The following is a 27,704-nucleotide window of genomic DNA, read 5'->3' as shown; positions in this document are numbered from 1 at the left end:
GTACAAAGGATTTGAGACACAGACCTGAAGGAGTTGAGGGAGTGAGAGTTCCAGGTAGGGGAAGAGCCAAGCAAAGGCTCGAAGGGAGAGTGTACCGTGGGTACCTGGCATTCAAAGAGGGAGGGAGGAGGATGGAAGACAAATTTAAAAAAAGAGGACGGAGGCCTTTGTAGCTGAGCTGAACAGAGGAGCTGAACAGGTGAGGTCAAAGGCATCTCTGAAAAGACACAGGTTTTTTACTCTGCGTGAGAAGTGAAAGCTGTATGGACAGATTTGAGAAGGACTGAAAAAATCTGATTTAAATTCTAGTAAGATCTGACTGCAGGGTGGAAAGAGATTGGGGGAAGTGAGACAAAGAGAGAAGTAGGGAAAACAGAGAGTGGGGGGAAATGGCAGTATATCCATAGATCAGGCTGGTAGCAGCACAGGTAGTCAGAACTGGTCAGATTCTGGACATATTTTGGGGAGATCTTCAAAATATGTAATTTATACATTATGCTTAGCTTACGTAAATATGTATGGGGGTTTGTGTCAACAAACAAACAAAAACCTTGACAGTTGCACAAGAAAAATGTTTGAAGCTCTGTAGAATCAAAGCCAACCTTTCCCTTGAAATCAACCCCGCACTCATCCTCACTTCTCTCTACTTTCAAACAATCCTGAAGACAGGTGCCCTCACTGTTCTCCCAAACACCTCATCCTTATCACTCTCCATTCCGAGGTTTGCTCATCTTCCATCATTCCCCATGTCTCAACCAGGAATTCCTCCCCCGACTTTTATCTTCCCCAAAAGACCACCCTAGAGAGCTGAAACAGCGGAGCCTCCTTTGTATTAGCTGCTTAATAATCTCCTCAGTAAAGGATCAAAACTCCCTCAGTAAAGCATTACCTCTGGATGTGCTGCTGAAGTATTTAAGAGTGAAGTGCCAAGTGGATGCAATTTTCCAAATGATTCATCAACGTTATGTCTGTATGGACATAAGTACATACACATATTCATAGACAAAGTGAATATTAACAGTTATTGAAATATAGGTGGTGGTATATTGCACTCACTGTATTGCTCTTTCTACTATGTTTGAAAAAAGTGGAAGTGAGTGAACCTCCACCACCTTAATGCCCACATGACTTCCTGTCCCTTCCCCTCCCCTACAGCTACTGCTCAGGGAACCATGGTGCCACTTTTAGAGACTCTGTGGTTCCTTAAAGAGAAAAAGGAGAATCACAAAAATCAGGAAAGCTGATTCTGGGAATAGACTTGATTTTATCTGGCCCTTCTTCAGTTGCAGAAAAGAATGAGCGTAAGAAGCTGAGTTTACCTTATACAGGCACACATTATTTTACTGCATTTTACATTATTGCACTCCATGGATTTTTTTTTTTTTTAACAGATTGAAGGCTTGTGACAAGTCTATCAGCACTATTTTTTCCACTAGGATGTGCTCACTTCATGTCTGTGTCATATTTAATTAAGGTCTGTGCATTGTTTTTTTAGACATAATGCACACTTAATAGGGTATAGCATAGTGTAAAAATCACTTTTCTATGCATCAGAAACAAAATAATGCCTGTTACTCACTCTATTGCAGTGATCTGGAACAGTATCTGTGGTATCTCTGAGGTGTGCCTGTACTATTCCAAAGAGTTTTTTCCCTTTTGCTACACCAGTTTCTGAAAACTGCACCAGCACACAATTTAATGCATTTTGATGTGCGAGTATCTCAAAAAAAGAGGGTGTAACATCAATCTTCATCCCTTCTCACACAGCACTTTTACTAGCTCCTTAATGAAAATGTTTTTAATCCTTCAATCAGAAATGCTCGCCTGTATTAAAAATTCACCATAGTTCTTGAAGCAATTCAGTTCCTTCATGTATTTCAAAACAAATTGATTTGCAGTCCTTTCAAGAGGTCAAAGAGAACAGGCACTAATTCAGTACTAATATTTCCCTTTTACAATGAGGAAATAGGGACACGGAAAAGTTAACTCAACTGTCAAGGTCACAGGGATCCTCCAGCTAGGAGCAGTGTTCTCTAAGTGTAATACAGTAACTGAGGACCTGTTTAATCCTGCCAAGAGCAGGAAATGCAAGGATTGGGGTGGAGGTTGCAAATCAGTCCAGGATAATATATCAGCAGCAGGTCAAATACCTGAATCATGACACTTGAGCTAGAAAACGAGTAGTCTAGCAAGAGAGGGTTTCATTACCCTGGATAGTAGCAGTGGCATGAAATGCCAAGGTGAGGCATCAGTGGGCCCCAAGTGGGGGCTGGGGGTGGAGACCACAGTCCTTAAGAAAGAAATGGTCAAAGGTATCTGCACACTAGTAAGAGTCCCAAGGTTGGAAAAACAGAGCAGGGGTGATGAAATAGTTGAAGACAGAAACACAACACAAAGAAGTACTTTGTTATTCTGTAACCCCAGTAGGAGAAGCAAGTCTAAGAAAATTAGATTTCGTTAATACAAGTGGTTTTAATAACCCCAAAATTCTGATACTACATCATCAATTACAGATTGGAGAGAGCACCCATATAACTACTATTTCTCCTTCTTAAAACAAATTATGATTGATTTTTAAGCTTGAGAGAAGTAACAGGTCTATACAAGATTATTCCAAAGAGGGTCAATTTACTTAGTATTGCACTTTCTTTCCTTTAAGAAAGGGAATAGAATTATCCACACAACAGATATTTATTGAGTGCCAACTATGCATGCAAAGCACTGTGAAGCCACCAATTAGTTTCAAAGAATGAAGCAAGAGATGGTGTTTCTGACAAATTGTGGCTTCAGTCTAAGTTTCATCCCACATGATCCTGGGCTGCCAAAGACTAAAAAAGCAAAAAAGGAACCAGAAAGGTTGTTCCAACTCTCCTTTGCAGATAAGGCTGTATTTTAGACTACAATAAACAAGTTTATTTACAAAACAGATAAAACTCTATTTAACAAAGAATTCTAAGAACTTGTTTTTACTCACATACAAGGGCGTAAGTGCCCCCCAAAAGATATGACGCAGGGGTTTCTAAACAATACCTCCTGCTCTTCAGTAATTAATCCTGCTTTAGATCAGGCCGCAAGTAGCTCCCGGCGTCCACTAGAAGTAAGGCCCGGGCTCAACGTAGTTGCACAAGCTGGTCCTGTTTAACTGCGACAGTATGCGAGACACAGTGGGCAATTGGTTTTTTTCCTTTTATCCTTTCCTTTAAAGTATGGGCAAACGAGGCCTCATGAGGGTGGAGAACAGGGCTAAAGGGGCGAAAGTCGTCTTGGAACCAACCCCAACTTCTTCTGGAGTCTGTATAAAGACCCATTTCCGACTGCACTCTCCCCACACAGGGCCGTGATGAGAAAAATTGCCCTGAAACCCCTTCCCAAGGAAGGGCTGTCGGCAACCACGATCGGGCCAGGGGACACAGAAGCTGCAGCCATAAGGATTCGGGGGCTCCACCGGGTCGCGGCCTGACTCTGAAGTCTCTGAGCCGCTCACGTCGCCCCCTCCCCCGCCAGGCCGGCTAGTCCGCACTGCGAGTCCCTCCCGAGGCGGGCCTCGAGCACTTACCCCCGGTTGGGGCCCTTTGGGATGAACCAGGGCACCAACAAGCCCACGAAGCCCCAGAACACGGTCATCACGATGACAGGTACCGCGATGCCGCTGTACGCCATGGTTGCCTCCGGAGCTGCCGGCCCCTGACCTGCCGCCCCACTTCGTCCCACCCGGAAGTGTCAACACCGGCCGCGTGACCAGCGCGCGCTAAGCCCCGCCTCCCACGCCCCACGTGACCCAGGCGCCGGACTCCGCCCCTCCGGGCGTCCGGGAAACTAAGCCCCGCCTCACCTGGCCGGTGTCGGGGCTGAGGCTTGAGGATGTACCTCACCCCATTGATAAGGTTATGCCACCAGGGACTCAGCAGTTCTCTCATAAGGACATTGCCCTTTGAAGAACAGAGCGTGGGTATATACACCTTTATTTGAACTTAATATTAAGTTGCTGGTTTGAAATCCTGTGTGCCAGAGGCACTACCTGAATCAATTTGAACACTTCACTAGATTTGAACACCACGAGGTGTTTATAATTATTATCTCCACTTTGCATTTGAAGAAACAGGCGAGGGAGGAGGGGTGTGTGTGTGTGTGTGTGTGTGTGTGTGTCTTAAGTATTTTGCCCAAAATTTCATAGCTAGTAAGTAGCAGAGCCCGTATGGTGTGATTTTCAAAGCCAGTGCTCTTAACTACTGCACTACTGTATAACTTGTTATTTAGGCCAGTGTCTGTCTGGGGCTACAGAAATCAATCAGATCCCCTCTCTGGAAGTTCACAGGGGGATGAGGAGACAGACTTGCAGCAGATAGCTCAAAGGTAACATGGACAATCATGCACCACTTTCCACTCCAGCCAGTCCTGAGTTGTGCCTCAAAAGAAGAGTAGAATAATAAGAAGATAAATGTGCAGTTTCTAATTGCTGAGGTTTTCACATATGTTAATCACAGTTGAGACAGCCTTGGAACGGTGGAGGAATCCTATTCACAGAGAAGGAACTTGATAAAGCGCATAGGCAAAAGCAAGATGGACAGTGAGTCTATCAACACAATACAATGTGCCTTACCATGGAGCAATTTCCTTGCAATATCCATATTTCCTTACTGTGAGTTACTTCCTGATTCTTTCTTCATCCAGTGGAGCAGATTCTTGGGTTAAATGGGAAGTCAGACCAATGATATTTAATACCTGTACTAATTCTTCAAACATGATCTCAAGACTTTACCTGACCGGCAATGTAGGAAACAAGTTGTTCTAATGCACCTACTACTCCTCCCCAAAACTCAGTCTTATCAGAGATTGAATTGTCCTTCAGTTCCAGTTCAAGTATTCTCTCAGATCTATTTCATTGTCTTAGTGCCCCTCTGTGACCTTATAATTGCAGGTGTGTCCTAACCAACACTCTACCAATGGGAAAACTCCTTGAGAACAGGCTCTGTTTCTCAAAGTTTGGCTATTCTAAATACCTTATGTAAGTGGAATGGTACAGTATTTGTCTTTTTGGGTATTGGCTTATTTTACTTAGCATAATGTCCTCAAGGTTCACCCATATTATAGCATATGTCAGAATTTCCTTCCTTTCTAGGACTGAATAATATTCCATTGTATGTATATTCCACATGACGTTTCTCTATTCATCTATGGATGGATATTTGGGTCACTTCCACTATTATGAATTTTTCCCATTCTTTAAATAAATGCAAATATCTTAATTTAAATCCATTCTGTCTAGCCTTTGTCTAACCTTCTTGACAGCCTTCTTGGGAAGTAGATATCACAGAACACAGGGATGTGACTATTCAGAAACCAGGTCTAAATCTGTCCATTTCATTCTCTGTGAAATGAGAAAAGTCCTGAATCCCAGTATTACACTTATGGGCTAGTATTGGTAAATAGCTCCCTCTATCAGTCAATCTGTCAAAAACGTTTTATCACAAGTTTCAAAAGAAAACTGGGGAAGACTGGAAACTGGTCTAAAATAAATACTCTCCACCCTCAGGACAATTGTCAGGACAAAATCAGACTCTGGGAAGTGTGATGCAAAGACCCCTGGGGAGTCCCTGAGACTCTTCCAGCAGGTCTGCCTCCTATAGCTGTTTAAATGTGGACGAGCTGATTTTAGGACTTCTTCAAGGATCAATAAATAGCCACTCATTTATACAAGCCCTTGTACAAAGGCTCTCTTTTCTAACCACCAATTTGTCTGAGGCTGGATTTTCTTCCTATGCTTCACCTCAAACAATATTGCAACTGATGGAATGCAGCATCTTTATAAGAATCTCTTTGTTTTCTATTAAGCTAGACATTAAGGAATTTTGCAAACATGTAACAAACACAGTGAAGGTCTTCTTGGTACATTCTTTTGGATACTCTCCATTAAAACGTTATTTCTGTTAACATGTTTTGTGTTTATTATTGCCATTTTTAGATGAATTTAAAATAAATATATTAAAATGTTCTGTTCTAATTTCTAATATGGTAGATGATATTACTAGATATATCCCACATAAATGTAAGGTCTTTTGGTCCTTAAAACCAAAAGTTTGCAAACCATTCCTAGAGGAAAAACCTCAGAGGTAACCCCAATAGGATAAAGAAAACAAGAGCTGATGGAAACACAACAGTGCAACCCCTAAGGAGCCCCTCTTTCCTAAGCCTTGCTCTATGAATAAAAGCAGGCATGCAGAATCAGAAAGTCTTGGCATCTCTACAGCAGTGCCCCTTCATCTGCCAGGGATACACTCCAAGACCCCCCATGGATGCCTGACACCATGGACAGTACTGAAGCTATACTATTTTTTTCCTATACATACATACCTATCATAAACTTGAATTTATAAATTAGGCACAATAATAGATTAACAACCAATAACAATATAGAAGAATTCTAACAACAGACTATACTAACAGTTATGAGAACATGATCTCTCAAAACAAGTTATTGTACATAGGTTTTTCAGACCACAATTGGCTGAGAGTAACTGAAACTTGGAAAGGGAAGCAGCAGTTTTGGGGAGAGGTGGGTGCAGCTCACTGTAATCCTTTTCAAGCTGATCTGGAAGTTACTGGAGAACTGAAAGCTCCAGCCTGATTCACTGCTCATTGGTTAGCACGTATGTATGGGACAGGCACTGCAGCCAGACACCACTGATCACAGCATTTAGCATTTCTTGAGTGACTGCCTCATGCCAGTTGTTGAGCTAGGTGCTTTGAATTAGTCAGTGCTCACAACATCTCCTACAGATATTAATTTTACATATTAGGAAAAGAAAAGCTCAGACTTGTCACTTGCCCAAAGTCTAGCTGTGTTAGGTGACAGAAGTGGGATCTGAATGCAGGTCTTCACTGCTCCTGTTCTTCCCACTATGTCATGCTGCCTCTTCTGTTTCAAATAGTAAGTCAACAAAAAAACCCAAGTTTAAAAGATGGAGGGATATCTAAAGAATAAGACGAGCTTTTGAAGACTTCTTCTAGAACTGTCCTCCTTCAAGGGAGTGGTTAGGATGTGGTTGGTTTAGTTTTTTCTGATGGCAAACGAACGCTTTATTTTGTGCAGGCTTACATGTAACTGTAGTGTTCAGGCAATAATCCACCTTCTATAGCTGTTTGTGGATGAATTGCCTTTCTCATTAAGACTTCTTCATGAGGGGCCTCCCCCGTGGCTCAGCGGTTGAGCGTCGGACTACGAAGCTGCCCGCAGCCTCTGCAGCGCCGGCTCGGCCCCAGAGAGGGTCCGACATGGCGCGCTGACCTCGGCACTACAGAGACTGCGGGCAGCCTCGCAGCCCAGCGCTCAACCGCTGTGCCACCAGGGGAGGCCCTACCCAGTGCCTTTATAAATAAATTAATTAATTAAAAAAAAGGCTTCTTCATAAATCAATAAACACCCAATCATTTATTAGAACAATTCTGGAAGGATACCAAAAAAAAAAAAATTGGGAATAGTGTCTATTTCTGGGGAGAATGAGTAAGAATCAAAATGACAAAGAAATTTACTTTTCATTGTATACCTTTTGGGACTTTTAATTTTGTTCCATATGTAAGTGTTAAGTGTTGCTTATCTTTTTTTTAAGTTATTTATTTATGCATACAAGAACTGGGGTGTAAGCCAGAGGTGTGGGAGGTGAGGATTCACCAGAGAGAGTGGGGAGCAGAACAGGCAGATGTACTGAAATACACTGCTGAGGGGAGCATTGGGAGAGACAGGAGAGGTCTGCAGCATCATGTGGGTTGCTCCCTGGCCAGCTGGGGATGAAACTCATGCTGTAGTGCTGGTGAAAGCTTGATAGTGCTGTCTTTAACTCCTGTGCCACCAGGGAGGCCCTGTTGCTTATCTTTTTAAAAAGTTAAAGACCAGTGAACAAAGACCCAAGTACCACCAGATGGGAACTGCTCAGTATGTGTAGCATCAGTGAAGTACACTGGGCTTGTGGCTAATTGAGTTCTGTTTGGTTCTTAGATGATTCAATTACTTGCCTATCCACTTCACATTGAAAGTTCTGGAGCTGCACATTCATATCCAAGAATGATATGGAAAGACATTAAGAAGCAGTTCTCTGAAGTCTAAAAGTTTGAATGTCCCAAAATAGCACGAGGGGACTCACTAAAGTGAATGGACATCTGCACATCTGAGGAAAGGTCAGTGGGAAACTGTTAAATTCAAAGTCATTCCAGGAAATATGCTGAAACCAGTGGGGCCTGAGCCTTGGTGGATAGGCCCATACATCCAGCATTTCCCAGTTCCTGTTTCCTATAGCAGCCAAAACACAATACTGCTGCCCTTAAATCCTTCCCTTCATTCAAGACTCACCATTTGTCTAAACCTTTGAGAAACTTTCCCTCTGCTCCTGTAAACAACCTTACTGCCAATCTCCTCTAAAAGATAATAGCTGAAATTTGCTGAGCATGCTGTGCTCAAACACAAAGCATCTCATATAGTAAGTCTCACAACTCTATGATACGTCCTCTTTTCATTGAGGCCCAGAGAGGTTAGGCAATTTGTGCAAGGTCACAGAGCTAGCTGTTGACAGAGCTAGGAGTAAAGCTCTGGGAGGTTTGACCCTGAGCTCTTGCTCTTGGATCATGCCCTGTGATTCACATGACTCAGCATAAGTAGTCTGCTATGATTCGGATGCTTTTGTGGAGTATAGCTCTCAAAGCCTTTACCTATCACTTGTATGGCACAGATTGCTGAAAATGTGACTTCTTATCAGTTTACTGATAAGGGTAATGGCTAAAGCCTAGAAACTAGACCAGACATTGGAGTACGCTGTCCTTGCTATTTATTACGTATAGTAAGAAATCTGACTTTTATACACTTAGGGATTTCAAAAGTGTTGATTGAGAATGAAAACAAAACTCAAAAACAAACTACCTTACTGGCTGATTTATCACACTATCAGACAGAGCTCAGGAAGTCGATACCATGCTGTTATGCGTTGGGCACCTACTGTTTTATGTGCCAATTTCTTTTTACATATTTGATATATATTCCACAATTTAACAAACTTATCTGGTTGTAAATATTACATAAAGTTCGTGTGAGACCTATATTTAAACACAAGACTTGAAAAGGTCTCTCTTTGGACCTAATCACAGGATCTCCAGGTAAGCAAGGAGAGACTATTAGAAGTGCCCATGTGACTCCTAAAGTCAGGTGAGCCTGGTGGGGCACTACTTTAATTTTCACAACTTTGAAGATATGCATGTCTAGCTTCTTCTTTTTTTTTTAAAGATTTATTTATTTATACAATTACTGGGTACAGGCAGACGTGTGGGAGGGTGAGAGAATTCACCAGGGCTAGAGTGGGGAACAGAACAGGCAGGCTGATGAAATACACTGCTGAGGGGAGCAGCGGGCATGGCAGGAGAGGTCTGAGCACCATGTGGGACTCTTGCTGGTGGCCGGGGATCGAACCGGCACTGCAGAGGCTGCGGGCAGCTTTGCAGCCCAGTGCTCAACCGCTGCACCACCACGGGAGGCCCATGTCTAGCTTCTTACACAGAAAATCAGAGGTTCATAAAAATGACCACACAAGGACCAGGGAAGCATTTGAATCCAGGTGTATCTGGCTCCAGGACATTATTATTCTGCCTACTTTTAAATCAAAGTTAGAATGCATACCATTCTGTGCTTTATGTCACTAACTTGTGAAATCATTACCTGCATGTCCAGTCAATGTCAGAATTAGGAATACAAGTAAACTAACCTGTAAAAGCAGTGTGTTTTTATACTCACAGCATGTGAAGTGTGCTCAGAAATATCTCATTTGATCTTGGTATCTTGTATCTGTATTTTCCGAGAGACAGGAAGGCAGGGCGGGTATTATGTTTTACCAGTGAGAAAACAGAAACTCTGAGATGAGTAACTCAAAGGCTCATGACTGTCCAGTGGCAGAACTAGAGATTGACCTTGATGGTTTATGACTATGACTTCCTCACTCAGCAGCACTAATGCCAACTCAAGCTCTTCTCTCTTCTATACACAGGTCCAGTCTCTGAACAGACACCAATAAAGGGCTGAGAAGAAAAAACCACCAGAGACAGCTGACTGAAGTGGGAAGTGACTTTTATGTAGTCAGGCCTGGGTTCAAATCTTGACTCTTTCAGACTCTCTGGGATTTAGACAATTAAAGTAAGCTCACTTTCTTTAATTAGTCAAAATGTGAAACGGAAATAATTCTGGTTCAAATAACATTTATTAAAATATTCCTAAGTACCAGATAAGCCGTATATAACTAGAGAGCCAAAAAGGGCTCAGTTTGATGCATTTTCATGAATAGATTACCACAGGGACAAGGCAGTTTAGATGTGGCTCTGTAGCTATAAGATGACAAGTACTGGGCCTCCCTGGTGGCGCAAGGGGTTAAGCACTGCACTATGAAGCAATCCACAGCCTCTGCAGCACAAGTTTGATCCCTAGCCAGCCAGGGAAAAACCCACATGGTGGGGCAGACCTCTCCTGTGTTGCCCGCTGCTCCCCTCAGCAGTGTGTTTCAGTCCGTCTGCCTGTTCTGCTCCCGACTGTCTCGGGTGAATCCTCTCACCCACGCTTCTCTGGCCTGTGCCCCAGCTCTTGTATGCATAAATAAATAAATCTTAAAAAAAAAAATTCAAGTGAGTTTATTTGAAAAAATAAATATATATGACAAGTACCTGGTGAAGTTAGGTCTGTAGTCTAATGAAAACAATAAGAAGGCAAATAAAAACTGTCTATGAGCTTAACTTTGCCTCTAGGCTGTCAGTTTTCTGAGTTTGCTCTAGGACATGCAAATGGTACCCACAAAGTCAAGACTGTGGGTAGGGCAGCATGCATGGGGTTTGGTGGGCACATGAGGGAGGACATTGGCTGGAGACAATCTGTCAGGCCTGAGAGACAAGGGCACGGAACAGCACCTGCTCAGTAGGACACTGCATGTCACAGTTCACATCATGACCACCGCTGACTGGGACAACCCCTACATCAGGGACCAGGGATGGTGCTTTGTACCCCAGCAGCATGACGATTCAAGCAGCAGGCTGTCCTAACCCTGCCACTACTGTTGTGCTGCTCTGCAGATTAAACACATGAAACTAGTAACAGACTGACAAGATGGACTTTATCTATAAATCAATGCAAATTCCATTTGGAATTAGGAAACAATTCCAATTTTTATTCATAAAGTTATTAAAACAACAAAAGTAAACTTCCAGAGCCACATATTAATACAAAAACAAAAAGGAAATGAAACATTCCAGAGACATCTAAAAATGTTTCAAAGGATACATACTATGCTAAAAATTCACAGTGAAATTGTGGGTTGCATAATACGTCATACTCATTCCTGCATCTTCTCAATAAGTTCTTCCTTGTATTTGCCTTTCTCTTTTCCAACTTGTCGTGATTTGGCTTTGCGTTCAAGAATTTTTTTCCGATCTTTGTCCAGTTTTAGCCTGGTGATAACCACCTGTTACGAGAAAACATTTTATTTTTTATTTTATTTTTTTTAAAAAGATTTATTTATTTATTTATTTATACAAGCACTGGGTACAGTCAGAAGCATGGGAGGGTGAGAGAATTCACCAGAGCCAGAGCGGAGAACAGAATAGGCAGACCGACAAAACACACTGCTGAGGGGAGCAGCAGGTGTGGCAGGAGAGCTCTGTTGCGCCATGTGGGACCCTCGCCAGTGGCTGGGGATCGAACAGGTGCTGCAGAGGCTGCGGGCAGCTTCGCAGCCCAGCGCTCAACCGCTGCGCCACCAGGGGAGGCCCCATTTTTTTTTTTAATGGAAAGGACATAAACCACAATTATCGTGTACAATAGTTTCCCTTAATCACCCACTGTAGCTTGGGTTCGTTCTGCCACCCACCCTGGGTTCTAGGAGACCATTAGGTAGTTTGAGGTGATATTAGTGATGAAATTATCACTCGGCACAGATATTTCTGGTTTTTCTATCTTCCTTTGGCTGGCAAAATGCATTGTATAAAAACATCTGCATTCCCACTACCTACTGTGAAATACAGAGATTACAAAGATAAGACATCAACCATTCTGCCCTTGAGGACAGACCCTATGATACAATGTATAATACAGGAAGACCACATAGGAGGACCAGCAAATTCCACTAGTAGGGAGTGAGGACCACAGAAGAAATGGTCTCCCTTCTTCTCCCTCTGGACATTATCTAGTGGGAAGAGAAATCTAGAATCCTCTTGCTATAGGTGTAAAGACAGAGCTTTCACCAAGGATGACAAATCAGGTAAGAAAAGAACCTGGATCCTTAATAGTATCACTAAGCCAATGAATCAATCCAGCCTGCCTGACTTCCCTCTGTAAATCTTCACCAGGGCCACTGTGTTGACAGTACCAGTATGTCAGTAACTCTGGCGGTGGCACTATGCTACACAGCTGCTACCACAGGTCAGCCCGGGCCATACCTTGCTCGGATGAATGCCCACATGGACAGTTGTGCCATTAGCCTTCTCACGCTGCACCCGCTCGATGTAGATGACATATTTCTTTCTGTACACCTGGACTACCTTGCCAATCTGCTGACCTTTGTAGTGTCCTCGAACCACCTAAGAGAAAACACGAAAGAGAATTTCTCCCTATTTCTAATACATGTTCACAGTGAGAAAGCTGATAAATAGTAACACAGAAGCTGAACACACTAGTTTTTAGACAAAAGCAGATTAAGCCTAGCAGTCAGAAATCACCATTTTTTTCTGTTGCAAATCTGCTTTGTGTTGGAAATTCTTGACTTGAATTTTTTTTTCTTTGCTTGTATGAACAAAAAATTCCTTTAACTAGGTAGGATGGTCAACACAGAACTACTCCTGATAGTAAAAACAAAACCAAAAAAAAAAAGGAAAAAGTATAACCATTCTCAGGACCTAAAAAGAGAAGAATGTTTAAAGATTTATACTGATAAATCTTCAAAAATGGGGCCTCCCTGGTAGCGCAAGGGGTTAAGACGCAACCTATGAAGCTCATCACAGCCACTGCAGCACAGGTTTGATCCCCAGCCAGGGAGCAACCCACATGGCGTGGCAGATCTCTCCTGACTCACCCGCTGCTCCCCTCAGCAGTGTATTTCAGTCCATCTGCCTGTTCTGTTCCCTACTCTGTCTCTGGTGAATCCTCTCATCCCCCAAAACTCAGGGCTGTACCCCAGTTCTTGTATGTATAAATAAATCTTTTAAAAAAAAAAAAAAGATTTATACTGAGACCACACATGAAACCATGTAAAATCTGTTTTCAAAAAATAATGTATGACCCAGGAGAGTGGTGAAGCTATGACCCTTTAAGGGAAAACAGACTATACTTGCTGTGTTAGAATACAGTCTGGGGCCTCCGCTGGTGGCACAGGCAGTTGAGTGCTATGCTGTGAAGCTGTCGCAGCCTCTGCAGCGCCGGTTTGATCCCGGTCAGCCCGCGAGGGTCCCACATGGCACGGCAGACCTTTCTTGTCGCTCCTGCTGCTCCCCTCAGCAGTGTATTCCATCAGTCTGCCTGTTCTGTTCCCCGCTCTGTCTCTGGTGAATCCTCTTGCCCTCCCACACATCTGGACTCTACCCCGGTTCTTGTATAAATAAATAAATCTTTAAAAAAAAAAAATAAAAAAGAATACAGTCTGAATCTTGTTGCATAAACATATATGGCACAAAAAGCAATGGGAAGGAAAGATATGCAAATGTTGGTAATGGCTGCCACTAAGCAAGAAGTGGGATTACAGATAACTGTTCTAAAATTTAAATTCTTCCAAATTTCAAGGTTTCTACAACTAACACATATACCTTATAGTTAGAGGAGGGAAAAAGAAAATGTCAAATTAAAATCTCATGGACTATTCTCACACACTAAAAACTGCTCATACTCAACTCTTCAAAAACCAGCTACATTACAGCACCTCTAAAGGCAAGAGTCTATTACACAGAAGTCACAATACAGGAGATGTTGATTAGAGGAAGTACCACAGAGAAAGATCAAGAGACTTAATTCTCCTAAAATGTCAGCCTACTTTGTTCTGCTTACTTTCCAAAGTGACTTTTTTTTTTTTTTTTAAGATTGATTGATTGATTCAAGCACTGGGTACAGTCAGAAGCGCAGGAGGGTGAGAGAATTCACCAGAGCCACAGCAGGGAGCAGAACAGGTAGACTGACGAAATACACTGCTGAGGGGAGCAGCGGGCGGCAGGAGAGGTCTGCGCGCCATGTGGGACCCTCACCCAGTGGCCGGAATCGAACTGGCGCTGCAGAGGCTACGGGCAGCTTCGCAACCCAGCGCTCACCCACTGCGCCACCAGGGAGGCCCCTCCAAAGTGACTTTCAAATTGAAAAAGGACAGCCATGTCTCACTGAACATCCACCAGAGTCCGGATGGTGAGTCTTACTGGGAAGTCTGTGAGAAAGTCCCCTTAACTATCATCTAGATTAAATGTTACTACGTCATCTGGAAAATGTTACTAAATGAATCTAAAGCAACAGTCTGGACAAGGAGAAGAGGACACGCACCAGAGCAGTGAGGAGACAGGATAAGAGTAAACTGACTGGACTGGAAAGGTGAGGGGGAAGAGGCAAGGATGACATCCAGAGTATGGTTGGGTGACTGCGTGGATGGGTTTGCCTTTCCCAGAGCATGGGACGTGTAGGAGAAAAAAACATTTTAAGAGAAACTAGCTTGGTATGGAACATGTTGAAATGAGGCATCTGGTAACATTACAGTGGAGAATTTCACACACAGCTAGAAGGACAAGTGGGTCTGCAACAGAGATCTGGAGTCAGTTGCGGGAAGGCAATTCCAAGTCTGATTTTGTTCATGGAGTTGGTGGTGTGAGAGGGCAGGGTACAGAAATCTGAGAAAAGTCAACATTTTGGAAGAGCTTGCAAAAGAACTGGCCAGAGGGAATGGGAAACAGCAGTCAAGAGAATGTCAAATGTGATGGCAAGGTCAACTAGAAGAAGGATAAAGTAACAGATCTGACAAGGTGGTCACTGGTTAAGAGCGCTTTCAGGGAAGGAAGCTATTTAAGTAAGGTGATGAGTTCACCAGAGGAGAGAAGACAAAGATGAGAAGAGTCCCAAGAAGCTTGGCTCTGAAGAGGGTAAGAGAGGTGTATGAAAAGGTATTTTAATTTAAGAGGGAAAAACATGAATGTGTTTTAAATGCTGATGAGAGAGAACAAGGATGAGGAAGAGGGAAAAGTTCTAAGAGGATAACGAGAACAGAATAGCATATAGCAGCAGATGGATTAGCTTTAGATAGAAATGGAGAGAGCTACCACTTTATTATAATAGGGGAAAATGAAGACAAAAGAGGTGGCACTGCAAAAAAAATCAGAGGGTGTAGGGTCAGAAGTTCTGAAGGGTCCAAGGTGCTAGTTTCTGTTTTCTTTTTAAAGGAGGTAGGACAGGGGGCCTCCCTGGTGACACAGGGATTAAAGTCTCAGCACTATCAAGCTATCACCAACCACTGCGTCCTGAGTTTGAGCCCCTGAGTTTGATCCCTGGCCAGAGAGCTAATCCACATGGCGCAGCAGACCTCTCCTATCTTGCCCGCTGCTCCCCCCTCAACAGTGTATTTCAGTAGATCGCCCTGTTCTGCTCCCCACTCTGTCTCTGATGAATCCTCTCACCCCCCCGCCACATCTCTGGCCTATACCCCAGTTTTTGTATGCATAAATTAAATAAAATAAATCTTTTTTTTTTTAAAAAAAGGTCTATGGCAGAGTTATGGTGATGGTTACATGGTTTTATATCTGCCAAAACTCAGCTATGCATTTTATTATACATAAACTATGCCTCAGTTGAAAAAAAAGAACCTCAAATTGAAGATCATTCTTTCCTTCCTCTGAAGGGACAATAAAAGATGGTGAGGCCTCCCTGTTGCCCTAGGGGTTGTCTTTTTTTTTTTTTTTTTTTTAAAGATTTATTTATTAATACAAGAACTGAGGTATAGGCCAGAGGTGCGGGAGGGTGAGCGAATTCACCAGAAACAGAGCGGGGAACAGAATAGGCAGATTGAGGAAAACACTGCCGAGGGGAGCAGCAGGCAAGATAGGAGAGGTCTGTCTCACCAGACAGTTCTCCCTGGGTTTCTCCCTGGCTGGCCAGGAATCAAACCGGCGCTGCTGAGGCGCTCAACCCACTGCGTCATTGGGGAGGTCTAAGTCTTAGCGTTATCACCTCTATGGCCTGAGTTCCATTCTCCACCCAGGGAGCTAACTCACATTGTGCAGCAGACCTCTTCTGTCTTACCACTGCTCCCCTTAGCAGTATATTTCAGTAAATCCACCTGTTCTGTTCCCCACTCTGTCTCTGGTGAATCCTCTGCCACCCCTCCCCACACCTCTGGATTACACCCCAGTTGTTCTATGCGGAAAAAAAAAAAAAAAAGGATGCTATGGTATAGTATTGTTTAAAGAATTTGAGGAGGGTTTTCTGATATTTCGAGACAGGGAGGAACTGACATTTAAGATGACCTGAAAAATGGTAGTCAGATAAAGAAAAGGAAGAGCCTCAGGCAGAGGGAGTGTTCTTCCTGAGTACCCAAAGAGAGAGATGAAGGCGTATTAAGAACGTGAAAGAGACAGTGTTCGAATTACAGAGCATGTAGGGAAGTCGAGGATGAAACAAGACTGGCAAAGTAGATCAGGACTGGATTACACAGGGCCTTGTAGTCAATGATTTTAGATTTTTCAGTTAGCACATCAAACATGACTGATAGGTTTTAAGTAGAATATGATTTGCAAAAATACCCCTCTCTGGAGATTGTCTGACAAGGTTAAGACTGGAAGCTGGAGATGTCTGGAACTAAACTGGAAATGTAAAGATGTGGTTAGATTTAAGATTTATTTTGAAGGTAGTATATTAAAAGAAGGGGATTGCTAATATACTAAAAGAAGGGGACTGGGGAGAGAGAAGGGTAATTTAAAGGATTATGGCACTGCAAGTGGAGACAGCAGTATTGCTTATTTGGGTATGAAAGATTACAGATTTTACATGAATCAGATTTTTTTTTTAAAGATTTATTTATGCATAAAAGAGCTGGGGTGTAGGCCAGAGGTGTGGGGGGTGGGGGATTGAGAGGATTCACCAGAGATAGAGTGGGGAACAGAACAGGCAGACTGACGAAATACACTGCTGAGGGGAGCAATAGGCGAGTCAGGAGAGGTCTGCTGTGCCATGTGGGTCCGCTCCCTGGAGGAGGATCATACTTGTGCTGCAGTGACTGCTGACTGTGCTTCATAGTGCTGAGACTTAACCCCTTGCGCCACCAGGGAGGGCAAGAAATTCAGATTTTAGAGGTGGCATAAGTGTTAGGCTTAACAGCACTCTAGATTAAGAAACTTATGATGTCTGTCTATGAGAGCTAAATAAACACATTCAGCAGGCAATTGATTCAGCAGGTGTTTGCTCAGAAAAAAGACTTGGACTGGGATGTAAAAGAGGGACTGGTGAGCAAACAGCAGACATTTAAAGCTCTCAGAATAGATGTTATCACCTAGGTAGAACAACGCCAGTAGACCAGGTGCAGGTCCTGACAAACTCCAGCATTTGGAGATCAGGCAGAAGAGAAATAGGCAGCAGAGATGTCTGAGAATTTAGAAGTTGGGCCTGAAGCATCACAGAAGCAAAAAGGACACCATTTCAAGAAGTAAGGTGATGCCACCTATGCCAAATGTTACTGAAAAGTCAAGGATGACGATATGTCCATTCTGATTTAGTCATAAAGAGGTGATCTCAGACAAAAGTAGATTTTATAAAGTAGTGCGACAGATATCAGATTGGAAGGGGTCCAAAGTGAACAGGAGGAGAGGAAGTGTAGATATTCTTTTGAGGAGACTGCCCAAATATGTGGATCAGAGATTAGTAGCTGGAAGGAAATGTGAGGCTGGGAAAATAAACCACAGTTTCCAGTTTCCTTGCAAAATCAAAGAATCTGACCATGAGCCCTCTTCCTGATTGTAGCAATGGGCTGGGAGGTTCATGACTAACCCCCTTAAACAACACATGAGCTTTTCAGTTGTCATTTTCTTGTCATCAGTCCACTTCCATAATTTAATTTTGCCCCATCCTAGAACATGTCTGATGGGAAGGATCCAGAAGAGTAGTCAAAATTATTGACCATGCCTCTGAACTATTCTTTTCATTCCATTCCTGCCACAACTAAGCCTAAATTATCCCTGTGTCTAATCTTTTGCTCCTCAAAATACTCCTCACACCTTTTCAGGTTTTCCTAAAAGCCTAATATCTTAGATACACTGAATCCCTTAGTCTTAGCTCATTTCATTCTCTAAAACAATGGTTCTCAACTGGGGAAAGCAGGGATGGGATGGGTCTCGCCCCCTATGGACATTTAGCAATATTGGAAATATTTGTGCTTGTCTGTACAGAGTGCTACTAGTATCTAGTGGGGACAAGAGGCCAGAGATGCTGCTAAATATCCTACAACATACAGGAGAGCTCCCCACAACAAAGAATGATCTTGCCCAAGATGTCAATGACCCTGAAGTTGGGAAACTTTGCTCTAAAAAGGTGAGCCTCTTGATATCTAGAACAGCCTGGCAAGAGTTCAATAAATATTTCTTCATGGGGGCCTCCCTGGTGGCGCAGGGTTAAACACAGCACTATCAAGCTAGCACCAGCCAGTGCAGCATGAGTTCAATCCCCAGTCAAGAAGCTAACCCACATGGCGCAGCAGACCTCTCCTGCCTCGCCCTCAGCTCCCCTGAGCAGTGTATTTCTGTAGATCTGCCTGTTCTACTCCCCACTCTCTCTGATGAATCCTCTCACCCCCCACACCTCTGACTTACACCCCAGTTCTTGTGTGCATAAATAAATCTTAAAAAAATAAATATTTCTTCATGGAAAGACTATGGCCCCTGCCTATTTCACTCACCTCCACTCCCTCCTCCTTTTCCTACAGGATAGAGGTTCATACTTTCTCACATGGGCCATTCTCTCTCCTAATCTTATCCTCTGACTTAATGCTGCTTCTCTACTTTCACTGCTTCCATTAAACCGGATGACACCAAAACATTACTTTCATCTCCGTACTTTCCTCTGCAGACTCTGGTTTAAAGAGCCAATCTGAGCAAGGCCTGACACACTAGCAGCCACGGGGTTAAATCAAAAAGCGGAGATCTTAACCAACATGAGATATATATATATATATATATATATATATATATACTTTAATTGTTATTATTAAAGAATTGGAGCGCTCTTCATTAAGCTGAGCGGGTACTCTCTAGTGACTCTGGGTCCCATTTCCAGTCTAAGACATCTGCAGGGTCACATTCTTTGCCACAATGCTGAGGGCACGTGAGTCTGACACCCCCAGGTCCAAGGCCACATCACGCTCTGCGCACAGGTGTGGCCCGCGCACCACGCTACAGGGTAACCGGACCTTCGGTAACTGGAAACGTTGGGAAACGCACCTGGACTTCGTCGTCTTTGCGGATGGGCATGGAGCGGACGTTGTATTTCTGCCGCAGCTCCTTGGACAGCGGGGATGACATGATCTTCCTGCGCACGTGCGAGGGGGCGTTGAAGTGGCGTTTGCGGTTTTTGCTGCGGTCCGAGGTCACGAAGGGATTGAACTTCATGATAACCGTCTGCAAAGGGCGGCGCGGGGGACGGGCAGGGGTGCTCGTGGGACGCCAGGCGCGCGCTCCGCCCAGGTCACGCCTCCCCACGGCGCGCAGGTACTGGGGGCGGGGGTGGTGGCGAGGGAGGCGAGGACCTGCCCTCGAGAAGGCGACAGGGAGGAAGGGCATAATGGGCAATTTAGGGGTGCGGGCGCGCGCGGGAGGGCGCGGCCGGCCGGTGGGGTAGGGCCGTGGAGAGTGGGGCGCCGGGGCCTGGAGGCGGACTGAGGGCGGGGCGCCCGGCGGAGGAGAAGGCGTGTTGGGGATCACGCGGAGACTCCTGGGGAGCCCGGCAGTCCCGGGCCCGAGGGGAGGGGCCCTACAGGCCGCGGGCTTCCAGTCAGAGAAAATACCGGCCTGCAACTTACCAACCTGGCGCGGACTAGCTCGGGCCGCGAGCGCGCAGGGCCGGAAGGGAGGCCCCGGGAAGGGCGAGCCTCAGGCCAGTCGGCGCGAAGCTGAATGGCGCCCCCTGCGGCTCGGAGTGGGATCGCAGTGCCTGGTTCTAAGGGGTACCTAGAGAGCTGCGTGGCTCCAGGGGTCACCACCAAAACCCCGAAGAACGGAGCCGCTGGGGAGAAGTGACTTGCTTTTGTAGGGCCTGCAGTAGAATCGCGTTGATATTCTTCAGTAGGTACACCGAGTCTCTTTCCTATTCCAATCTCTTCGTTGCCCTCTGCAGAGGTCATGTAGGTATATTGTTGGGTACTTTACAAACATCGTTGCTCCACATGCAATTGGCTGTCTTGCTTCCACATCACCACCAAGAAGCTTGTTCAAAATGAAGATTTTCGTGCTCCATCACAGAACTACAGAACCAGGCAGTTGGCAGGTAGGGGTGAGGGAATCTAAATTTAAAGCGATTCACTTCCTCGTCCTTCCCCACTTCCACGTCCCCGAAAGATTTTGAGGCGCACCAATGTTTGACAGTCGTTGCGAACCAACCACCTGACTTTGCAAAAACTTTCCCCTAGTGTTTTAGCCCTATTCGGAAGTACTGGGGTTGCAGAGTCAGACCTGGACCCAAGTGCCCCTCTTCATGTTGCTGGACCTTAGGGGGATGCCTCAATGTTACTGAGCCTTGGTTTCCTTCTCTGTGAAATGGGGATGCTCCTAGTAGGAGCCTTGTTATGAGACTAAATGAGTTCATCCATGTGGAGTGTCCAGAACAGTGTCAGGCAAATAGCCCTCAAAGACAGCAGTTATTCCTAGTAAAAGCAGAGGACAATCCTAAGGCAGGGTCTCACATTCACCAGAGTTCTCTTTGCCATTAGTTCCTGATAATGCAGACTGCAAACATTCTGTGTTTGATATAAACACGTGCATGCGTCACGCTGCCTGGAGCTAGGGTAGGACTCTCCCTTTTTTAACTCAGCTAGAGACCCGCTAGTGCAGCTGGGATTCTGTGGCTGCAACCAGGCCTGTGGCCCTGCCCCTGTCGTCCAGGCCCCACGCATATCAGGCCCTAGTTCCCACCCAGCCCAACCAGGTCAAGCCTGCCCTATGCCTCCAGTCCAGGAGGATTGCCCCAAGGTGCAGATGCCACCCTTTGGCACTCCTTGGCCCCTGGGGATGAAAATATTCTGGCTCCACAGTGCAGGAGACTTCCAGTGATTGACTGATCGATTGATTCAAGTCCTGAATGTTTAGTGCTTGCTGTGTGCTAGATGCCAGTGATAAGAATATGTGTTGCTCATTTAACAGATGGCCACCCTGAAATTTAAATGGGGATGTCTTGCCCAACTCCGGCATGCCCTGTGCTGTCTCCCAGTTTTTAGTATTTCCTGACACTTGGTGGTGACATTGTTAAATATTAGCATTTTCCAATAATCCTCAAGGAGGGCCATCAGTCACTTCATGGCCAAGCAGGAGAAGATGCTGTTATAACAGTGAACACAGAATTTCAGACAGTTCTTCTAAGAACAGTCCTTCCAGTATTTATCAGACCCAACTGCCCCCATAAGTTTGTTCATTCATTCATGCATTCATTCACTCACTTTGTGTCTGTCACATTCAATTAAGGCGTGTACTTTTAAAAAAATATAATGTTATTGCACATTTAATAGACTATAGTGTAGTATAAACATAACATATATGCACCAGGAAACCAAAAAATTTGTGTGATACTCTTTATTGTGACACTTGTTTTGTTGTCATCTGGAACCCAACTCTCACTTGGGTATTTGGTAACTACAAAAATACAGGGCAGTGTTAAGCACTGGGCATTACTCCAAAGGATTGCCTTTTTACAAAGCAAGAAAATCTAGGTGTATTCATGTTCAACCATGGCCTGGGACTGTCATTCTAACAAGGGTTTAGTGGCATTGGCTACTATTTTGCCTCATGCCAACATATGGAAGCATATAAAGAGATTGCTGTAGAAGCCCCCAGGCCTAGCACAGTACCTGGCACATAGGACTCGCAGGGAGTATTTCTGAATTCTGAAGCAGAAGGTGATGTGAGGGAAGTTTGTGACCCCTGACTCTCTCTGGCATTGCCTCTCCACCACTTCCTGGCTCCTTAGCTTTGGATGAAATATTTAGCCTCTTGGTCCCTCACTTTCCTCATCTGAGAAATGGCAATGACAGTACTTACTTCACTGGTTTGGTTTTTGGAGTAAATGAATCCTTAGCACAATGCCTGGCAAAAGGAAGTAAATACTTCATTCAATGAATGAATAATAATGGCTAATCTTATTAGGTCCACCATTTACTGTCAAGTATTATGCAGCTTTATAAACATGATTTTATTTAACCTGGTAAACAACATTCTGAATGGTTCCTTTCAAAGGCAGGAAAACAGGTTGTGAGTGGGATGGGGCCAGAAGATGAACATGATCCACCACTACTCAAGTGATTGTTACCCTGAACCAATAAAGACAATGGTTACCCCATAGCTACTGATGAGGAAAGAGACCTATCTATTGAGAAAAGGCAAGCTACAAAGTATTAACACAGACTTTTAGTGGTGAACATAATATGTTGACTTATAATGCTTTGCATCCAAAACCTATAGAGCATTTTATTTTTTTTAATTTTTTAAAAAAGATTTATTTATTCATATAAGAACTGGGGTACCGGCCAGAGGTGTGGGGGGTGAGAGGATTCACCAGAGACAGAGAGGGGAGCAGAACAAGCAGACTGACTGAAAAACACTGCAGGGGAGCAGCGGGTGAGTCAGGAGAGGTCTGCTGTGCCATGTGGGTCACCTCCCTGGCTGGGGATCAAACTCGTGCTGCAGTAGCTGTGGACAGCTTCATAGTCTGAGACTTATCCCCTTGCACCACCAGGGAGGCCCCTATATAGTATTTTAAACAATATTACTTCAGTAGGTTTTTTTTTTTTATAAAACAAAATATTAATGGTAAGATCCCATTTCTTTTTTATGGAAGGGTATCACTGAGACATTAGCAATGTTGGCTTTGTGGGATTAGTGGTATTATGAGCAACTTTAATTTTTCCCTACTTTTCGCTTTTTTTCTGATTTTTCCTCCAGTGGGACTAGGATCATCTATTAACTGTATAATTAAAATCATGTTTTAAGGATTTTGTCATATTTGTTTAAGAGTCCCAATATTCACTTTGGCTTTCCTCAGCAGACTGTGTAAGTTTTAGGAAGACCAACAAAATGAAAGGACCCTCACTATTCTATTTCTTCCTTCCCCCTTTTTTTTTGGGGGGGTGGGGGTCTATTTTTCTTTTTGACATATCTAAAATGATCTTGGGGACAGAGAGGGACTCTCACAATTCTTCATAACCCTACAGGCAGGCAGACCTGAGCTGGAATTTCAGCTTTACCACCTGCTTAGCCGTGTGACAGTGACAAGATACTAGATCTCTATTTTCTCCTTCCTAAGAAGGAAGTAACACCCACCTTGGATGATTGCGGTTGAGGATTAAGAAAGATAAGGCCCAAAGAGCATCCATTCCTTCCTGGGCACGTGGAGAATGCCCAACCCTTGGCAGCTTTTATTACAAGATAAAAATAATTGATTTTTGTTAGAATAAAGTGCATGACCTCATCACTATGTAACTGACAGAAGACAACTGCCTGGAAGGAGACAGGGTCTTGGGTGAAGCTTCCTCTCCACACATACCCCTCTCACATTCCTGGGCCACTGCATCTATCTGTATAGGCAGCAAATGAAGGGTTTCTTAAGAAGGGATTAGGACCACCAGGGACCTCCCCCAGTGAGAAAATGTATCTTTATTTCTGGCAGGAATCAAAACCTAATTCCTGACATCTAGCAATACCAACTAACTACTACAGCTGCCATTTCTGAGTTCCATTGCTATACCCCATTTCTTTCCAAGCTTTGCACCTCTCTACAACACCCACCTACCCCAGGCAGCATGGGGTGCAGAATATGAGTTACTCCCCTCACTGAAGCCCCCTTGTAACTTCATCTCTTCTGCAGTTACGGTGTCTCCCCAGAAGGGCTGTCTGAACCCCTATTTCTCTAAAGGTTTGTCTGTTCTCCCTATTTTGCAATCCTCTTATAGGAAAACACTCATCTGTAACTGGTTAGATCATTGAAATAACTGGTTTAAAGGCAAAATAAAAGCGACGCATGCTTACCTTCTGTGTTTTGTGTCAACTAAAAATGCCTTTGCCAATCTTTTGACCGTTAAAAGTTTTTATTGAGGGCCTCCCCTGGTGGCGCAGCGGTTGAGCGCTGGGCTGCGAAGCTGCCAGCAGCCTCTGTAGCGCCGGTTCAATCCCTGGCCACTGGCGAGGGTCCCACATGGCGCGCAGACCTCTCCTGCTGCCCACTGCTCCCCTCAGCAGTGTATTTCGTCAGACTGTCTGTTCTGTTCCCTGCTCTGGTGAACCTCTCACCCTCCCAAGCTTCTGACTGTACCCAGTGCTTGTATAAATAAATAAATAAATCTTAAAAAAAAAAATAAAAGACACCATGGCTCACTTTAAAAAAAAAAAAAAGTTTTTATTGAGAAACCTCTATTGGAGGTCTTCATTTTCCTTATAAGGTAAATCATGCCCTTATATAAAACAACCTGAGTTCCAATGTTTGATTTCTTTAACATGGAGTAAGACCTTAGATACTTTCAATGTGAATATAGAATTTCCAAGGACCTTCCTCCCACCCCTCAAGTCTTTTCAGTTGTCTTGTTCCCATCTAATTTGATAGAATTTGGAGGAGTGGCTGGTAACTCACCTTTATCAGGTCTCTGTCAACTTAGTTTTTCTAGATTATTTCACTTTTCTGTCATATTTCATTGGTTAACTAAATCGTAACATTACAGCATAAAGCACAACTGGCATAAAACAGGGTTGAGGATGCCAATAACTCACTACCCATAAACATACTTCTCTTGAGTGCTGGCTGTGAGTGTCATAGTTACTCAAGTATCAGAGAGGATGGTAGAGATGTTAAAGAGAGAATGGGGAGGGCTGACTGGCTTCTACCTTCATCCCCAAGATGTTTGGAAATCTCGTCCCTGGGGATCTGGAAAGACCAAACAGCAGGATGGTAAATATCCATGTTAGTCCATTTCTAATGGTCCATGTCCACCTCCCTGTGCTGAGCTTCCGGTTGAAAAGAAATGCCAGGTACTTGGATGTCAAGAATTTATGAAATACTTCCCACCTGCAGAGCCCTGGCTCAAATCTGTGGGAAAATGTTAGCCCTCTTCTCAAAGAGATTATATTCTACCTGGGAATACTGACAGATCCCATATAGCATCTTTGAAAACTTATCATTCACTATTTCCCTTCATACATGAACTTGTTCTGATCTAGTATAATTAACTTGCATGTATTATAGATTTAATTTCTACAACAGCCCTATATGATAGTAATAAAAATGGTTTCAAGCCTATCTCCCCTTTCACCTATGGAAATTGAGGCACCAAGAGGTTAAGGACCCAGCTAGAATGGAGCCAATCTTCGGATACAGCGTAGGGATTCAAGAAAGGGAGGGTTGAATCTGAGGGATCTTGCCTTTCTGATCACCGTCACAGATCGTTTCCACACTCCCTCTAGAATTAAATTCCATTCTGTCTCTGAACCTGGCCTCCAGGCAACCCCAACACAGTCAAATAGATAGAACACACAGCAATATTTCTGAAAATCAGTCTTTTAATCTATCTGAACCCAATGAAATGGGAAAGAACAAAAACATTTTTTCCCTTGAGATTTTGTTTACAAGAATAATGGGCCAGAGGTGTCTCTTCCAATAGGAAACAACCCCTATGTCAGTTTTTTTTAATGCATAAAAGTGAAATTTCAACTCATGTGCATGCCACACATGTCCCCACCCCACCCTGCCCACCCTCTACAGGCACAGATATCCATACAACAAAGGGACTCCTTTCTGTAATTGAGGGACAGCATGTAAAAGGGAAAATATCCATTCAAGTGGTCACAGATATCAGAAATAACCAAATGCAGTTTACACTCACATCATCAGTCAACTCAGATGCAGAAGGGGAAGCTTTTCTGATTGGAATTCAGAGCCAAAAATTATAAATGGCAGAGGATTTGAGCTATCCATTCAGATAATTTTAAAAATCCTTCCACTGGACACACTCCTTAATTACAAAAGTATGCAAACAATTTTGATATAAATGGAAACAGGCGGGCGGCTCTCTCACTGGGGCAGGAGGGCATACCTAAGATTCCCTGGGTGGAATTCATGCCCGGGCCACTGCCCCTCCCTTCAGGACTTCAGGGAAGAACGAGGGGGAGCAGCAGAGTAGAACCCAACTCAGGAGCAATGGGGAGACTATGGACCCCTGCCCCATGGGCCAGGAACATGCTGGCTTGTGGCATCTGCTGGGGGAGCTCAGTGGGAAGTGGGTCACCTCGGGGCTGTAGAGATGTTTAAGGACTGTGCAGCCTCAGGAGCCTAGAAAGTTATGATGTACAGAGAGAAGCAGATGGGTCTGCTTTGCTTCCCCCAGCCAAGGCCTTGGAACCAATGGTGGCATGACTCCCCAGGGATGGAGACATGATTATTTGAGGGCTGCAGAGAAGGATGCTTCCCATCTAGATATAAGACAGAAACCATGCCTGGTACTCAAAGGAGGGTTCCTAGTCACAACCAGCCCTCCACCCAAGATGCTGTTGCCACACAGCACGGGGGCTGAGGCACATTGGTGGGGGGCTTAGAGGAACAAGGTGAAGAGAGGAAGGGGAACCCAGACCCACCCAGTGACCAGCGGGCAGACTTATGTCTCCACTGTGGCTGCCCAGCACTTGAACATCTACTTCTTGGAAGAAAAAGGGGTTGGGGGGGACAGACTTGAGTCATGGGCTCTGGCTTGGGTAGGCAGGAATGGAGCAGGAGCGAGGGTCTGTCTGCCTGTCCGCTGCCTCTCAGGGGCTTGCCTGGGAAGTACCATCCTTTACGGAAGGGGCCAGGTGGGAAGTACCTTAGGCAGCCTGGTCCAGAGCTGAGAGCCCAGGTTAGGGCTGCACTGCCCAGGGTAGGGGGGAGGAACCACGAGATTAGTGCATCCAAATGGTGGGGAGCTGCAAGATTGTCAAAGCCTGGCTGAGCGCTGGTTAACATGGATTCTGGGCTGTCCTCCTGAGAGAGAAGGGACAGCCCTTCCAGGAGTGGTCCCAATATCCCTGAGCCTCTCCCAACCTGCCTCTGGTCTTGGGGCTCCCCTGGAAAAGGGGCACCACGACTTTAGGCCAGGTAATTTGTTAAAATTAAACATGGGGAAAAGAGGTAGCTGCGAAACCTTGAGCCACCCCTTTGCTACCACCACCCCTACTTTGGGATGCAGCCAGATCCTGGGCCAGATAGAGGGCAGGAGAAGACAGGGCACTGGAGGCAGGGCTGGTGGTCTCCTGGGTCCCCCTGGTCCTCAGTCATTGGGCCAGGAGGGTCGTCAATGCATCTTGCCCAACTGGATTTTCTTCCAGGCCTCTGAGGCTGTGAAGATACACGAGTCCAGGATGCCGGCCACAGTGAAGGTCCCGCCAATGATGGCACAGATCTGAAAGGAGTCAGAGGTCAGTGGTGGAGGGAGCACCAGGCCAGACCCCTCTGGTTAGACGCGCTT

At 44.6% G+C, this 27,704-nt stretch overlaps 3 protein-coding genes and 1 long non-coding RNA gene across 7 annotated transcripts in view; 1 reads left to right on the top strand and 3 right to left on the bottom strand.

Moving 5' to 3' along the window:
* ATP6V0E1 (ATPase H+ transporting V0 subunit e1) overlaps positions 1-3,724 on the bottom strand; it is a 32,884-nt gene extending 29,160 nt beyond the window's left edge. The window contains exon 1 of the mRNA XM_037498402.2: positions 3,557-3,724. Within this exon, the coding sequence (XP_037354299.1) occupies positions 3,557-3,660 (104 nt within the window). The 5' untranslated portion in view covers positions 3,661-3,724. The remainder of the gene's footprint in view (positions 1-3,556) is intronic.
* Positions 3,725-3,797: 73 nt separating this feature from the next.
* Positions 3,798-10,510, top strand: LOC119235219 (uncharacterized). 2 transcript variants are annotated; one of them, XR_005122810.2, is made up of 3 exons: positions 3,798-3,945; positions 7,994-8,172; positions 10,023-10,510. It is a non-coding gene; the product is annotated as an uncharacterized LOC119235219 (long non-coding RNA). The 2 variants fall into 2 exon arrangements; XR_005122809.2 differs by having other exon boundaries at positions 3,798-3,949.
* Positions 10,511-11,122: 612 nt separating this feature from the next.
* RPL26L1 (ribosomal protein L26 like 1) lies at positions 11,123-20,083 on the bottom strand. Of its 3 annotated transcripts, none has more exons than XM_037498401.1 (4): positions 20,037-20,083; positions 19,459-19,635; positions 12,454-12,594; positions 11,123-11,480 (listed from the first exon to the last, which is right to left on the bottom strand). In XM_037498401.1, exons 2-4 carry the CDS (start codon positions 19,624-19,626, stop codon positions 11,352-11,354), a joined length of 438 nt encoding a protein of 145 aa, XP_037354298.1. In that variant the 5' UTR covers positions 19,627-19,635; positions 20,037-20,083; the 3' UTR covers positions 11,123-11,351. The 3 variants fall into 3 exon arrangements, with proteins under 3 accessions (XP_037354298.1, XP_037354297.1, XP_037354296.1); XM_037498400.2 differs by having other exon boundaries at positions 19,459-19,591; positions 20,037-20,069; XM_037498399.2 differs by having other exon boundaries at positions 20,041-20,068.
* A 4,544-nt stretch (positions 20,084-24,627) lies between these two features.
* Positions 24,628-27,704, bottom strand: part of ERGIC1 (endoplasmic reticulum-golgi intermediate compartment 1) — a 110,489-nt gene continuing 107,412 nt past the window's right edge. Inside the window, exon 10 of the mRNA XM_054691622.1 lies at positions 24,628-27,638. Coding sequence (XP_054547597.1) covers positions 27,531-27,638 — 108 coding nt within the window. The 3' untranslated portion in view covers positions 24,628-27,530. The remainder of the gene's footprint in view (positions 27,639-27,704) is intronic.

The sequence above is a fragment of the Talpa occidentalis genome, unplaced genomic scaffold (assembly GCF_014898055.3).
Source record: "Talpa occidentalis isolate TD23 unplaced genomic scaffold, MPIMG_talOcc4v2.1 talOcc4.9, whole genome shotgun sequence".
Lineage (NCBI taxonomy): Eukaryota > Metazoa > Chordata > Mammalia > Eulipotyphla > Talpidae > Talpa > Talpa occidentalis.
Note: the sequence above shows the minus strand (reverse complement) of the source record. Positions and strands in the feature narration are given on the sequence as shown.